Source organism: Onychostoma macrolepis, chromosome 21 (assembly GCF_012432095.1).
Source record: "Onychostoma macrolepis isolate SWU-2019 chromosome 21, ASM1243209v1, whole genome shotgun sequence".
NCBI lineage: Eukaryota > Metazoa > Chordata > Actinopteri > Cypriniformes > Cyprinidae > Onychostoma > Onychostoma macrolepis.
This window is the reverse complement of record NC_081175.1, coordinates 7132602-7148843: the sequence shown is the minus strand read 5'-3', so window position 1 is coordinate 7148843 and position 16242 is coordinate 7132602. Positions and strand designations below refer to the sequence as shown.

The following is a 16242-nucleotide window of genomic DNA, read 5'->3' as shown; positions in this document are numbered from 1 at the left end:
CATAATTGTGCTTGCCTTTTGTCAGAAAATCAGTAGGTTCGCTCCTTTTCCCTAGCCCATTCATGCAAGGATTTTCTTTCTTTGTTGCTTTGTCTATGGTCTGGCACTTCTCGGTTGAATTCTAAACCTTTACCTATAATTTGAGCTGAATACCTTGTTTTTAATGCAGCTCTGCTAAGCTGATGAAATTCCCTGGGAAGGGCACTTATCCGGTTATTGTGAGATCTCACCTTTTGTTGTTGCAAGTCCAATCCTGTAGGCCAGTCAGAGATAAGTTTTGGTTTTAGAGTGAGCCAAGAAAGTCATGCAGTGCGCACATTTCCAGCAAAGTGAGCAGATTGGGGTAACATTCATATTTGACCTTCATTTATATTCCCTTCCTGAGATAATCAAAGAGAGAGCCTGGCTGTGCTATTCATCTTGAAGCAACACGATCCGTCCCACTCATTTTTCCAAACTGCATGGACACGTGCATAAAAAATGAGAGGGTTGTCACAGCTTGACACATGATTAGCAGCAACGTCGCTTCTATGGCAAGTACACACACGAACGGATGTAAATTACTCTACGCAATTTATGGATTCGCTTCAAATGATACTGACATCTCGACACACGGCCTAGTTCCCTCTTTGCTTTACCTATATATAATTCCCTGTCTCCTGTGTCCTTGACCTGCCCTCCTGAAATCCCCCTTATCCTAGTTTTCCCTTTTTTTTCCCCTCTTTGTTCTCTCACCATTTTTCAGCCTCCCACTCACCTTTCCTGCTACTCTGTCTTTGTCCTTCATCATCAGTTGCTCTTTCAGTGTTGTCCCATTACTTACCCGAGCACTCTTGATCCAAACACACACTCTCTCTCTCTCTTTCAGTCGGTCATTTAAGTATCTCTTCAAATGTTTTTCGTACTGGTGCTCATGCAAGTCTCATTTCTGTTTTCCTGCAGTATGCCTCAGCTGGATGTCTGCTGTCCCTTCACCACAGTGAGAAGCCAGAGCACGAAGAAGTCTGTGAGTTCCGCCCCTACACCTGCCCATGCCCGGGGGCTTCCTGTAAATGGCAGGGCTCCCTGGAGGCCGTCATGCCACATCTCATGCATGCCCACAAATCCATTACCACCTTACAGGGCGAGGACATTGTTTTTCTGGCCACGGATATTAATCTACCAGGGGCTGTGGACTGGGTCATGATGCAGTCATGTTTCGGCCACCACTTCATGCTGGTTCTAGAGAAGCAAGAGAAATATGAGGGACACCAGCAGTTCTTTGCCATCGTGCTGCTCATTGGCACGCGAAAGCAAGCAGAGAACTTTGCCTACCGCCTTGAGTTGAACGGCAACCGTAGGCGGCTCACTTGGGAGGCCACGCCGCGCTCGATCCACGATGGCGTAGCAGCAGCCATCATGAACAGTGACTGTCTTGTGTTTGATACCTCTATTGCCCACCTGTTTGCAGACAATGGCAACCTGGGTATCAACGTGACCATCTCTATGTGCTGAGGTGGCAGCGTAAGCCTTTATCCAGTCACCCAAACCTTGGACAACCTCTGCTCCCTATCAGACTGCAGGTTCTGAAGGCAACGGTTGGGAGATGTATACATTTGTGTATATTTCGGTTCGAGTCATCCGCTAAAACAGCGCACACTTTCCAGATTCACTAGTAGGTTAGTTTGCTAGGTTAGGATGGCAAGAGTCCTTCTCGGGATGAAGCGGGGAGTGTGCAGGTGTTAGCAATCCGTTGAAGGCACTGGTGCAATTGAGAATTTCTTTTGCACACCCCAAGGATACAAAAACCTCAACTTTCTGATTATACCTTCAATAGATGTTTAGATGTGGATGAACACCATCACAGAATCAAAATGCTAACTTGGGAAGAGTCTAGGCATGAAGGTGTAACATTTGCCTCAGAAGCTTATAAAACCTATGTTGTACAAAACTGCACTGACTACTTTGGTTTTCGTCTTTGGATATTGAGTGAAACCATGGAAATTGTACATGGCAATGTAAATGGTAATCCTCTGAATTTCATGGTTGTATATTGGCTTGATAAAACAATGCCCATGGTGGAAATGCGGTGTGCATGGTGGAAATAAAATTCACTTGCAAAAATGAGTACATAGCCACCATGTTTTTAAGGCAAGAATCTGACCTCTTCACCATGTTTTTTTTCCCTTCCTTTCTTTTTTTTTTAATACTATATCTGTCATCAGTGTTGCAAGATGTAATGAGGACAATACTTGGTTTATTTTATGGTCCTTATCCAGAGGAGAGAACTGGTTTGAGATCAGCACAGATATAAGTTCCATAAAATGACAGAACTACAGCCAACCATTTCAAATTTTGTTACCCGTGATCTAATGCCACAAATATTCATAGATATATTTGTATACGATACTTGATTTTTTTTTTTTTTATGGATAGTTGGCCTTTTAAATTATAAATCTGTTATTTAATTACCCTCATGTTCTAACATTTATTTGTGGAGCACCAAAGGAGAAGTTAAGTAGAATATCTCGGCTGTTCTCTTTCAGTACAGTGTACTTGGATGGGACTGGGGCTTGTTAAGCTCCAAAAGGAAAAAAAAAAAAAAAAAAAGCACCATAAATGCAGACCATACAACCTGTGCTCTATATTTTAAGTCTTCTGAAGACATATGATAGCTTTGTTAGAGGCAGAGACTGAAATTTAAGGCTTTTTACTGAAAATATCTAATTGTATGAAAAAGAGCAGCTCACACATTTTGCTAGAGGACTCCTATACAGGTTTCAATAACACAAGGAGAGGAAATGACAGAATTTTCATTTGATAATGAACAATTTCTTTTATATAGGTGTTCCACCTTTGCTTTTTAGCGTACTTTGTCTTGTCAACAGTGACTGTATGTAAAAGATTTAGCCTGCGCACAAACAACAATCTGTTATTTTCTCGTTGATAAAGTGTCCACATTTAATTGGTTTTGTTGTCTTTGTACTTTTTTCTTACTTTATATTTGAGGTTAAAAGAAAAGCTTTTGTAAAAAATATAAACAACTTCAGTTTTGTTGTTATTTGTTGTTATTGTTACATTTCTTACAAAATGATCGTTTAGTCTAGCTTTGTTTACTCTAGTTCTTTAAAACCCAGTAAGATCTAAGCAATTTCTCACTCTCCTCTATGGTCAATGAACCCACAATGCCTTACTTGTATACAAACTCAGTCTTATATAGTCTGCCGCCTTCTAGGACTCAGTGTCAAGTTCAGGTCACTATCCTCCAAACCTCCAGTGTCTTGAAAGAGACTTTTAGAGAATTTTACCAAGTGGCATTACGAGTGGGAAGGACATGGCACATCATTCTACTTTGCCCCCAAAACCTGCTGCAGTAACCGTTTCACTTACACTGTTCAAGTACGGAACCCAGCCTCTTTTCAAATACCTCTGATGACTTTGAAGACGTCTGCGAGAAGAGCATTGATATCCCTGAATGTGGGTGGTTCTGTGAAGAGATCTTAAGTTTGATGCACAACTGATGCCCTCAGCTCTTCTTTATCTGTCTGCTGTTTTACTCCTCCTGAAAAATAATTTAAAAATGTAAATTAAATGTTTTATAAATCTGTTGTGGAGCAAATGTATTGTTTTGTTGATGATTTTTTTTACATTTAGTGACCCATAGGAAAAGATGAAAGTGTGCTTGTGTGGTCAGTGTCTCCGCTCCTCAAACATGTGGACAGACTCTCGTCCTTGATGCTTGTTCTCGCTACATGCAGTTGTCATGGCAACAAAATATGCAAATGAGAAATCTAGCTCATTCATTCCTAGAAGAAAATTCTTGTATATATTTTTTTTTTAGTGTTCTTGGTTGGTCTGAAATCACTTTCACACCTTTTTGTAGATGACTTCAAAATTAGTCAATCTGTCATGTTATTTACAGTTCATGGATCATTCCTCTAAAGATCTATAAAAAATAAAAAAAATATGCAGTTGAACCAAATGGATGGTGACTGTACCACCTCTATCATTTTAAGTTCTGCATAAAAATATCAAATGCATGTTGAACAGGACAAAGTACCTGCATGTAAATCACAAGCCCTGAAGGAAGCTCCAAGCTTCCAGATCTATGTAGCATGACTCCTACGGCATTGGGCTGACAATGCATTGCAAAGCTTGTGCAATAAAGAATAACAATTTAATGATCATGATCAATTTGCACATTTAGCCTAATCAGTTTCGATTTTCAAATAATACTCGTATATATTTTGATATCTTAACTCCGATTTGACCATCCACTAGTTGCAGATTGTTGTAGCTCCAAGACAAAGACAAGACATACCATGTCAAAAGAGACCACCAGCCATCTGTCTCTCTCCCATGGCATTTTAGACTCCCTACACAGAAGTGAATACAAAACTGAATAAATACATTTTAATGAAGTGAGCAGGTGGTTTCCTGAGCTGTGTGCCATGCCTCGCAATCAAGCCATCACGATCAATATTAAGCACCACATCCTAATGAACTTGTGAATAAACAAGTCTCTGTCAAGGACTGGAATACCTAACATTCACGGCAATGAAATGATGAGATGTTTCCTGTGCCAACCCAGTGATACAAATACTAGCACATGTGAGTTTACAGATCTATCAATATGAAAAACCCTAACCATAGTTATTTCAAATGCATGATTTGAAGAAAAATAATTTTAAATAAATAAGTGGAAGGTTGTCACAATGAAACGCAAGTACTCAAATCTTGTCTTCAGTACCGTGATGAGCATCTGAGTGAAACGGATAATCAAAAAATAAAAAAAATGTAGGATGAAAACTTGGTTCAATCCATTGACTATTGATTAAATATAGGCAAATCTGCTTAATGTGAGCTTGTGCATTCAAGTTCTCCAGGGAAGTTCATATTTACAAGCTGGGAAGTCATAATTATGATGTTGGGTGCATTCAGAATTGATTTGGTTGAAGTAAGATGGCAATGTAACTTTCCTACAAAATAATTAAGCAAGATTCTCTACTTCAAAATTAAGAATAAAGAATGTGCATCTGTGTTTTTGCTTTTTAATGTTCTTATTCAATTCATGAAGGTTCTGTAAATTGTTATATACTCTATCATGACTGTACACCATGTCAGGTTCTAAGCAGGCGTACGCACTTTTCCTTGTGGCAGAGTCATAGTACTACAGGAAATCTAAGCAATGCCCGCTTCTCACCATTCTCAAGTAAAGAATTTAGATCAGGGATCCTCAAATCTGACCCACGAGATCCACTTTCCTGCAGAGTTTAGCTCTAACCCTAATCAAACACACTTGAGCATGCTAATCAATGTCTTCAGGATCACTAGAAAATCACAGGTGAGTTTTATCAAGGTTGGAGCTAAACTCTGTAGTGCATTGGCCCTCGAGGGAAAGATTTGAGGAACCCTAATTTAGATGTTGACTGGAGCTCTTTTATATGCTAATGCCATTAATTAGGGGGTGTTTACAAGGCAGAGATCTAAAACCAATCAGCTGCGCACATTTTCAAGATCATTTGCTATAGATTTCACATCTGCAAGAGAGGCATGCACACGTTTGTTGTGCTTACGCTGGTTTCTCTGAATCACACATATGCGCATTCGAGAATTGAGATTTGATCTAAAGTAGGATAGTTTATACAGAACATTTTATAAATAAGGCTCCTGAATTTCCCACTCGTAATTATGACTTTGTTGTGGAATTGTGCATTCAACTCGTAAATACAATATTTAAGATTTGAATGCACCTTTACAGTCGATTGTAAGAAAAGGGTAGTTAAATAAACTGTTCACAAACAACATGCATTTAGAAAATAGATTAATTACGTACATGACATTTTGTAAACAAAACCTGGAAACATACTATCCATCTCACAGAAATCACAACCATTTCAATAGTCAGTACTGCAGTATATTAGTCTTGCTTTCTCACCAAATTCTACTTTTAATTTCTGTTTTTACAGGCAATTGTAATTTAATTTGCTGTATTGAATGGTGTTGCTGCAGAAAGCTAATGTTTTGCTTTTGACCTGTTCCTTTAACTATTATTCAACATTTAACATTCTAATGGTAAATATTCATGATTTAATTTGGATAATACTGTGACTGTGGCTAAAATGTCAGTAAGACCGCTTACAACTACAGAAGACAGCTACATCCAAAGACCTGATGACCTGTGGCAGGTGTTTGTATATTTAGATGGAGTTCCATTATGTGAACTAGCGTGAACATCTTTTTATCTCTATTTTTTTGATAGCTTATTTAAAATGGGTTTGGTGGTGGATGTAGTCTAGCATATAAGCATTGCAAGGAGGGACATCATACAACAGCATACACTATTAAAGTTCAGTGCAAACAGATATTTGACCTTTAACCTTGAGTAGTGACTTGAACGTTTCGTGTCTGAGACAGAACAAGACTAATGGAGTCACGTCTACAGTACTCCTGATTGGCCAATTATGGATACTTCGTATTTGACCATTCATGAATTGAACCGCTCATAGTAACTTGAAGTTATAACAGATTGACTTAAGGGTGATTCGCTTAATTTACTGTATTAAAAGCAATTGTTTTGGGCATAGTGTGATTTAGTTTTTTTTTCGTTACAGCAACATTTACAATTACAGCAACAGCCCAAATTTCCAATAATCACATCACACATTTTAATGTTCAACTTAGTGTTTATTACTATTGAATTCTGTGTGTGTTTATTTGCTCAGAATATATCTGTGTAATTGTTTTACCTTTTCTTGCTAGGTTTTTGAATATGTTGTCGTGACCATAGCGCTCATTATTATTCAATATTAGCGAAGAAATGCTGTTTCTTGTTGAGCAGGTATTAACGAGTAATGTGCACATCTGCTTGGTCTGATATCTTTTGTTTTTTTAACTGAACACCCTTAACTAAATGTCTTTTAATAGTTTTACAACTGAATCCACAATGATTGGTGTACTTTGATTGCATCGTAATTTTGGAGTTTATTGTTGACACTGTTTTGGTCTTTGACAAGACATTTTTGGTCTTTGAACCATTTAAATAAAACTTGAATTTATTTGTCAAATGAGTGTACTGTGTGTAATGCAATGCCAGGTAGCCATCATGCATTTAATTATTGCAGACATATTTAAAAATTCTAAACATTTATTTACATTTCTGAGGTACACACACAAAAATAGTAAAGTCCATTTGGTCCCCCCCCCGCCCCCCAAAAAAGTTAAATTACTATCTCTGCTTAATTTCGCCTGTGTTCTCTTTCACGACTGTGATCTCTGTGTTTGGCAAACCCTCGGTCATTTCCTCTGTCTCGCTCCATTCTGTCTCTCTCTCTTTCTCTATCCCGGTCTCTGTCACGTTCCCTTTCTCTCTCACGCTCTCGGTCTCGTTCTCGCTCTCTTTCCCCATTTCTCTCTCTATCAACACCTCTTCCCCTGTCTCCCTCCCTGTCTCGCTGTCGTGTGTCTTCATGTCTTTTATCCTCTCTGTTTCTGTCTTCTTCTCTATCCCTTTCCCTCTCACCTCCATACCTATCTCTGAATCTGTCCACCTCATCTGCTCTGTCTTGCGGGTTCCTGAAATCTTGTCCCGATCTGTCCCTTCTATTTCCTGCCAGTCCTTTCGTGGCATACTTCTCGTATGCCGTGTCCTCCTTCTCCTTCTTCACTCTGACAGGAGACGATGCTGACGGCTCAGTCCGTGCCTTATGTTTCTCTTCCTTTAGTGCTTTTTTCTTCTCTTTCTTCTCCTTTTTCTTTTTTTTCTTCTCTTTTTTATCTGAAGTATAACAACATAAATCAATCAAGTAGTCAAAAAACAAAAATACTGTTTATTACATAATAAAAGAAACATCTTGAAATAAAATCATATCAAATGTAGTTACATTTACTGAAAAGATTGAACCTCTTCTCACCTTTTTTTGACTTTTTCACAGGTACAGCATATTCTTCCTCAGACTCTGACTCAGAGGAAGAAGGTTGGGGGACTTTAGGAGCACATCCCACTTCTCGCAAATGTTTAGTGACATCATCAATGTCTTCGTGGTCCTTGGGTGGTCGATAATTTGCTACATGGTCCACACGTATGGTTCGGCCCTTAATCTTTAAAGCAGGGGGAAAAAAAATAAAATTCAACACATGGGTCAATTACATGACACTATTATTTCCCCGATACAGTGAGGGAAAAAATTATTTGATCCCCTGCTGATTTTGTACGTTTGCCCACTGACAAAGAAATGATCAGTCTATAATTTTAATGGTAGGTTTATTTTAACAGTGAGAGACAGAATAACAACAAAAAATCCAGAAAAACGCATTTAAAAAAAAGTTATAAACTGATTTGCATTTTAATGAGTGAAATAAGTATTTGATCCCCTTTCAATCTGATATAATCTTTTATACAGGTAAGGAGCTGAGATTAGGAGTAATCTCTTAAAGGGAGTGCTCCTAATCTAAGTTTGTTACCTGTATAAAAGACACTTGTCCACAGAAGCAATCAATCAATCAGATTCCAAACTCTCCACCATGGCCAAGACCAAAGAGTTGTCCAAGGATGTCAGGGACAAGATTGTAGACCTACACAAGGCTGGAATGGGATTATTCGCAAATGGAGGAAACACAAAATAACTGTCAATCTCCCTCGGTCTGGGGCTCCATGCAAGATCTCACCTCGTGGAGTTTCAATGATCATGAGAACGGTGAGGAATCAGCCCAGAACTACACGGTAGGATCTTGTCAATGATCTCAAGGCAGCTGGGACCATAGTCACCAAGAAAACAATTGGTAACACACTACGCCGTGAAGGACTGAAATCCTGCAGCGCCCGCAAGGTCCTCCTTCTCAAGAAAGCACATGTACAGCCCATCTGAAGTTTGCCAGTGAACATCTGAATGATTCAGAGGAGAACTGGGTGAAAGTGTTGTGATCATATGAGACCAAAATCAAGCTCTTTGACATCAACTCAAATCACCGTGTTTGGAGGAGGAGGAATGCTACCTGTGACCCCAAGAACACCATCCCCACCGTCAAACATGGAGGTGGAAACATTATGCTTTGGGGTGTTTTTCTGCTAAGGGGACAGGACAACTGCACCGCATCAAAGGGACGATGGACGGGGCCATGTACCGTCAGGGCCAGGGCATTGAAAATGCGTTGTGGATGGGTATTCCAGCATGACAATGACCGAAAACACACGGCCAAGGCAACACAGGAGTGGCTCAAGAAGCAGCACATTAAGGTCCTGGAGTGGCCGAGCCAGCCTCCAGACCTTAATCCCATAGAAAATCTGTGGAGGGAGCTGAAGGTTCGAGTTGCCAAACGTCAGCCTCGAAACCTTAATGACTTGGAGAGGATCTGAAAAGAGATGTGTGCAAACCTGGTGGCCAACTACAAAAAACGTCTGACCTCTATGATTGCCAACAAGGGTTTTGCCACCGAGTACTAAGTCATGTTTTGCAAAGGGGTCAAATACTTATTTGACTCATTAAAATGCAAAAACTTTTTTGACATGCATTTTTCTGGATTTTTTTGTTGTTATTCTGTCTCTCACTGTTCAAATAAACCTACCACTAAAATTATAGACGGATCATTTCTTTGTCAGTGGGCAAATGTACCAAATCAGCAGGGGATCAAATTATGTTTTCCCTCACTGTATATGAGTTCCTTTTTTAATGAATAAATAAAGGAAGGAATGAATGAATAAAATAATATAATCTGACGTCTTTATAACAAACTAGAGCTGGGCGATATGGGCAAAAATCTTATCACAATAACTTTTTTCCATATTGTATAATACTGATGTTTATCATGATATTCATTTATCGTTAATGGGGAATTAAATACTTTCCACATGTTTTTAGGCCTTGAGAATAAACAAACATAACTTTATCCACAATAAAACTCCACAGAGTGAGATACCTTTTAATTTAGGGCCCCATGAAATCTGTTTTATTTTTTTCCTAAATTCTTTTCTGTATTCTAGTTTTTCTTATGGTGTCTAATGAAATTAATTAATAAACTGTTAATAGTTTGATCATTCTTTTAAAATGTAATGAAATTAAATAAATTTACAACAAAACATTGCATTTTCTTTGTCAAGAAAGATACCGCACAACATAACTGTATAAATGGAATGAAAAATACCTATGTTGTATGATATTCCTTAAAAAAATGACTTTGAAAATTCTATTTTAGTATACAATAATAATATATTTCTGACAATTTCTTCAAGTTAAACCAGACTTTTATTTTGACGTGTTGTTGAGAAGGTCTTTTAGCTTTACTTTGCATTTGAGTGTGTATTTGATGGTAGTTTTTCTCAAATGAAACACTGTAATCATGCAGACTTATTAGCACTATACACTGACTGGCTGCTGTTGCCTTATAGAATGTAAGATTACAAGTAAAAATGTCCAGAGCTTATCATCAACATAAAATTTTATCGCAATCTTGATATGACATTGTTTCATCACCCATCCCAGGTGATATTGTAAAACAAAACTAAACTTTTAACTCTGAAATATATCTTTCAAAAATTTTTAATATTTTGCCATTTTAAAGATTTTTCCAATTAAAAAAAAAAAAAAAAAAAAATCAAGGACACTAACAAATAATGTCACTGACCCACATCTATCATTTACCGATTTAAATTTGAAATATGATTTTTTTCAACAAGTAGAACATAGTCCATTAGTAAACACACAACTGGAAAAAGCCTTTCACCTTGATTCCATTAAAGTTATCCACAGCCAGAATGGTGCTCCTTTGATCTTCATAGCACAGGAAGCAGAATCCTTTGGATTTGCCCGTCTTTTTATCTCGCACCAAATTGATGTTGGCAATCTCTCCGTACCTGAGACGCACAGAGGAGGATTAAGCTTTACTAGAAGGGAAAAAAACCTGAAGTGCTGACTTCTTTAGCAAGAAATGAAAACGTGTTTGAAATGTAGGGAAAAACAAGGGGATGGGCAATTAGGACTTACTGAGAGAAAACACAGATGATGTCTCCTTCTGTCAGCTCATATGGAAATCCACCTGTAGATTACAACAAATATACATACAGTGCTGACTGGGTTGGCATTAAATAAAATAAATACATAATTCACTAATAAAATGTTTTTAGATTTTTTAACGGTTCTCTTTAGTCTGGGAAATATATGTGAGATAAAAAACAATGAACATACATCACTTCGTTTGAAATTTGACAAGGTCAAATCAGGATTACGGTACAGTGTACTAAAATGGGCCTCAGAGAAAGACTGAGATCATGCCATTTTGTACAGAAGCACACTTTCAGTGTCAACAAGGTGAATGCTGCCACCATCTGGAAGAATATAGCCTATCCCAGGGATCTCCAACCCTGCTCCTGGAGAGCTACTTTCCTGCAGACTTCAGTTCCAACCTGGCTTCCAGTGTTGGGCTAGTTACTCAAAGAATGTAATATATTACTCATTACTAGTTACTCCTTTCAAAAGTAATATTGTTACTTTACTTATTACTTTCTGGCAACAGTAATTAGTTACACTACTAGTTACATTACTTTTTCTTCACAACCCACAGTTGTAACTGTGTATCTTCCAGATAAAATTCTTCTAGAATGTTACTAACAACATATTTCTGCCTCATCATTTGACCAAAATCCACATCGGATCGCAGTCAGAAGTTATTACAAACACTCAATAGTGATTGATAGTGGCATTCAAGTAGAAGTGTTGTATTCATATCATTGATTGTCATGTGTAGCTTGAAGTCATTTTTCCGTTACCCATATGAGATTAAATTTCGTTATGTATTTTATCAAATCACATGAGTTTGTAAGAAACAGTTTAATTTTCCAAAAATATTTTTAATTATATTAATATAATGTACCACATGCTGATCAGAGGGATGTAATGCCAGAGCAAAGTAAAGCCACAACTTACACAACAGATCTTTTTTCCTGACAAAATCAATATAATGCAATATTTCTATCTGCTGAATGTAAGCTTTTCCATATTCCAAGCTTGCCTGCTGCACTGGGGACATCACATGCATGTGCGAGTCATGAAAATTATGAAAATAAATCTAGGAATTATTTGATTGTTAGATTTTAAATCAGCGGGGTTGAGGCATCAAAAGTAACTAAGTAACTAAGCTGTTTTATGGAAAGTAACTGTAATATTATTACTGAAATCTTATTAGTAATTAGTTACACTACTAGTTACTGCAAAAAGTAATATTATTACAGTAACTAAATTACTAGTAACTAGTTACTGCCCAACACTGCTGGCTTCAACACACCTGTCAGTTATTTTCAAGTAACTCTAAAGACCTTGCATAACTGGTTCTGGTGTGTTCGATTAGGGTTAGAGCTGAAATATGCAGGACAGTAGCTCTCCAGGAGCAGGATATGAGACCCCTGGCCTATGCAGAGAGCCCATTGCCTAGTATTGTTTAGCACAACTGGGTTTTGGCGCACAGCCAGGATGTCAAGCAGTCACTCACCGATAAAGATCCAGGCGCTGTCCTTATAGACTGAATGCCAGGACACACTGTCTTTGACATCAAGTTGAGCTTCTTTTTCATTCAGCTCATTGATGAGTTTCACTTTAGTGAGCGGACTGCATAAAAATAACAGAGATAATGAACATACATTTACATATATCTTATTCTGTACAAAATGTATTGTCTCTAATATTCTTATTCTGTTGTGGCGTCTGCATAATAAGATCAACGTGTCGTGTGTAATGATTCTTCAATCAGGAGCACTTAAGACTACTTGAAGTCGTGAAAAAATGAAACTTCTTCAAATTATGTTTCAACATTTTATCACAAATATCTATTTATGGCAATAAAGTTACCTGTAATGTAATAAGGATTATTTTTAACTATGCATGCCGAAAGAGTAACTTCGTCGTCCTAGTGTTTCATTTAACCCATTTAATTTTCTTGTTATTTGTTGGTGTCCTACAAATTAATCAAAAAGAATAACTGAATCGAGAGTAAGGAAAGTGCTTTACGTTCATGTTTTAGCAGATGAATAATTAGCATTTGGCTACTGCTGCAAAAACTGAGGCCAGTTATTTAGCTGTCAACTTCCTGTTTCAGTCCTGACGGGTCTAGTAATTTTCTTAGACTAATTAGAAACATATGGCAACAAATGTAAGCGAGATATTTCAATTCAAACATTCAAAACATCACTTACTTCATTGTGATTAGCCGCAGTCACTCCGGAAGGATTTATTTCGACTGGCGAGTTTCGAAGGTCGCACGTGGTACTATTTTCTTCTGGGTTAGGAGCAATGGCTTGTGGGATATGTAGTTGACTGACTCAGATTCAACGTTTTTCTGCCCCATCATCATTACTTATTGTGTGTTTGTAACTTGGAGTGTATTTCTCAGCTGAAGGACTGAAGCAAACACTGATAGTATTATTGGCATAAATTAAAATAGACCTAGTAGCCTAAACAGTTTGGTATATACACACATGTAACACTGATTCCAGGTATCCTGAGAGGATGGGCAATATAATTTATTTTATTACATTTCCTGAATCCAAACAAAACAGAGCAAAATGTCCCTATGTATTCACCCCAATACAAATGAAGACAAAAACGTTCATTTTTTGGTTGTCATACACAAGTTACAGTTTTCATCTGCTCCAGCAGAACGTTTATGTTATCTTGTGCTTTAGCAAGGTATCTCTGGCTAAAACTAGCTAACGTTAAAGTTAGTGAGTCCATGCTAACGTACAGACTGTTCTCGCGTCTTGTACAGTGTAGGTCAAAAACACATAAACGAAGGTCTACATTTCAGTGCCTCTCCATATTAAACTGGTTAAATGTACATTAATTTAATCGTACCCTGCGATACATGAACAGTGTTGATCCTGCATACAGTGAGGAAAATAAGTATTTGAACACCCTGCTATTTTGCTAGTTCTCCCACTTAGAAATCATGGAGGGGTCTGAAATTGTCATCGAGGTGCATGTCCACTGTGAGAGACATAATCTAAAAAAAAATCCAGAAATCACAATGTATGATTTTTAACTATTTATTTGTATGATACAGCTGCAAATAAGTATTTGAACACCTGTCTATCAGCTAGAATTCTGACCCTCAAAGACCTGTTAGTCTGCCTTTAAAATGTCCACCTCCACTCCATTTATTATCCTAAATTAGATGCACCTGTTTGAGGTCGTTAGCTGCATAAAGACAACTGTCCACCCCATACAATCAGTAAGAATCCAACTACTAACATGGCCAAGACCAAAGAGCTGTCCAAAGACACTAGAGACAAAATTGTACACCTCCACAAGGCTGGAAAGGGCTACGGGGAAATTTCCAAGCAGCTTGGTGAAAAAAGGTCCACTGTTGGAGCAATCATTAGAAAATGGAAGAAGCTAAACATGACTGTCAATCTCCCTCGGACTGGGGCTCCATGCAAGATCTCACCTCGTGGGGTCTCAGTGATCCTAAGAAAGGTGAGAAATCAGCCCAGAACTACACGGAGGAGCTGGTCAATGACCTGAAAAGAGCTGGGACCACCGTTTCCAAGGTTACTGTTGGTAATACACTAAGACGTCATGGTTTGAAATCATGCATGGCACGGAAGGTTCCCCTGCTTAAACCAGCACATGTCCAGGCCCGACTTAAGTTTGCCAATGACCATTTGGGTGATCCAGAGGAGTCATGGGAGAAAGTCATGTGGTCAGATGAGACCAAAATAGAACTTTTGGTCATAATTCCACTAAACGTGTTTGGAGGAAGAAGAATGATGAGTACCATCCCAAGAACACCATCCCTACTGTGAAGCATGGGGTGGTAGCATCATGCTTTGGGGTGTTTTTCTGCACATGGGACAGGGCGACTGCACTGTATTAAGGAGAGGATGACCGGGGCCATGTATTGCGAGATTTTGGGAACAACCTCCTTCCCTTAGTTAGAGCATTGAAGATGGGTCGAGGCTGGGTCTTCCAACATGACAATGACCCGAAGCACACAGCCAGGATAACCAAGGAGTGGCTCTGTAAGAAGCATATCAAGGTTCTGGCGTGGCCTAGCCAGTCTCAGACCTAAACCCAATAGAGAATCTTTGGAGGGAGCTCAAAGCCAGAAACCTGACTGATCTAGAGAAGATCTGTGTGGAGGAGGGCCAAAATCCTCCTGCAGTGTGTGCAAACCTGGTGAAAAACTACAGGAAACGTTTGACCTCTGTAATTGCAAACAAAGGCTACTGTAACAAATATTAACATTGATTTTCTCAGGTGTTCAAATACTTATTTGCAGCTGTATCATACAAATAAATATTTAAAAAATCATACATTGTGATTTCTGGATTTTTTTTAGATTATGTCTCTTACAGTGGACATGCACCTACGATGACAATTTCAGACCCCTCCATGATTTCTAAGTGGGAGAACTTGCAAAATAGCAGGGTGTTCAAATACTTATTTTCCTCACTGTATGTTGTCATCCGCGATCGTGATGACCGACCGTAATGAGACTTCTCCCGCTTACATTGTTATCTGTAAACCCTCGCTTCGAGTTACGCACCGTATTTATTTTTAAATATTTTATAAATCCCTCCATGGAATATTTAATTCCCATTTGGTGGCCTTCTGTGTTCAAAATTGTGCAAAAACATCTTGGGACATGGTTTTAAAAAAGACATTGAAAGACAGTGAGCAACTCCGTTTGTTTGTCTGAGGGAGCAACAGTAACTAAGGGGGGCGGGGCTTACCGATAGGTCAATTAAAGGTCATTAAGTAAAGCAATGCTATTCGATGCTTTTTATTGGTTCTCCAGTGAATTTGTACCATTATGGAACAACATCTCCTCAAGGTGAAACCTCTGATCTGGGTTGCTCTTCAGGCAACCCAAATAAAACGGCAGCATGTGCAGAATGATGGAGTAATGCCTAATTATTACCTTCAACTTTACACCTGCTTTCTAAACTGTAAAACATTATCCTTGAGACCATCTTTTATAAAGCCACTGTTTTTTCTTATTTGTAAAATTAAGAATTGCAATTGTGCTTCTTTGTTGTAATGAAGATCTCACCATCTGAGAAGCCACCAGTGTCTATCAAACTGCTAACGCTGCTATCTGGGAAAAGGCTGGTGATCATGCAAAACAGCAGCATCTCCAGCACAGCTGCCTGCTTCCCATGGCTCTCACTCTATCAGGAGTATCAGGAGGGCACTACCTTGCTGTACTGGAGGAGGGAAGTTTGTTTTACCACTGCATGTTTTGTCACTTTACTCTGACCTCATTTAGTCTATGAAA

At 38.4% G+C, this 16242-nt stretch overlaps 2 protein-coding genes across 2 annotated transcripts in view; one reads left to right on the top strand and one right to left on the bottom strand.

The window, feature by feature from the left end:
- siah2l (seven in absentia homolog 2 (Drosophila)-like) overlaps positions 1-3586 on the top strand; it is a 34954-nt gene extending 31368 nt beyond the window's left edge. Inside the window, exon 2 of the mRNA XM_058758376.1 lies at positions 943-3586. Within this exon, the coding sequence (XP_058614359.1) occupies positions 943-1494 (552 nt within the window). The 3' untranslated portion in view covers positions 1495-3586. The remainder of the gene's footprint in view (positions 1-942) is intronic.
- A 714-nt stretch (positions 3587-4300) lies between these two features.
- Positions 4301-13299, bottom strand: rbmx2 (RNA binding motif protein X-linked 2). Its single transcript, XM_058758375.1, has 6 exons — positions 13160-13299; positions 12460-12575; positions 10959-11010; positions 10699-10828; positions 7893-8079; positions 4301-7756 (listed from the first exon to the last, which is right to left on the bottom strand). The coding sequence occupies exons 1-6, from the start codon at positions 13162-13164 to the stop codon at positions 7218-7220; spliced, it is 1029 nt and encodes a 342-aa protein (XP_058614358.1). The 5' UTR covers positions 13165-13299; the 3' UTR covers positions 4301-7217.
- Between the last annotated feature and the right edge of the window lie 2943 nt (positions 13300-16242).

Coding starts and splice junctions, on each gene's coding strand:
- rbmx2 (XM_058758375.1), bottom strand. Junction 10,829..10,958: donor ATCATCTGTGTTTTCTCTCA/GTAAGTCCTAAT, acceptor TGTGCGTCTCAG/GTACGGAGAGATTGCCAACA. Junction 8,080..10,698: donor ATAACTTTAATGGAATCAAG/GTGAAAGGCTTT, acceptor CCTGCTTTAAAG/ATTAAGGGCCGAACCATACG.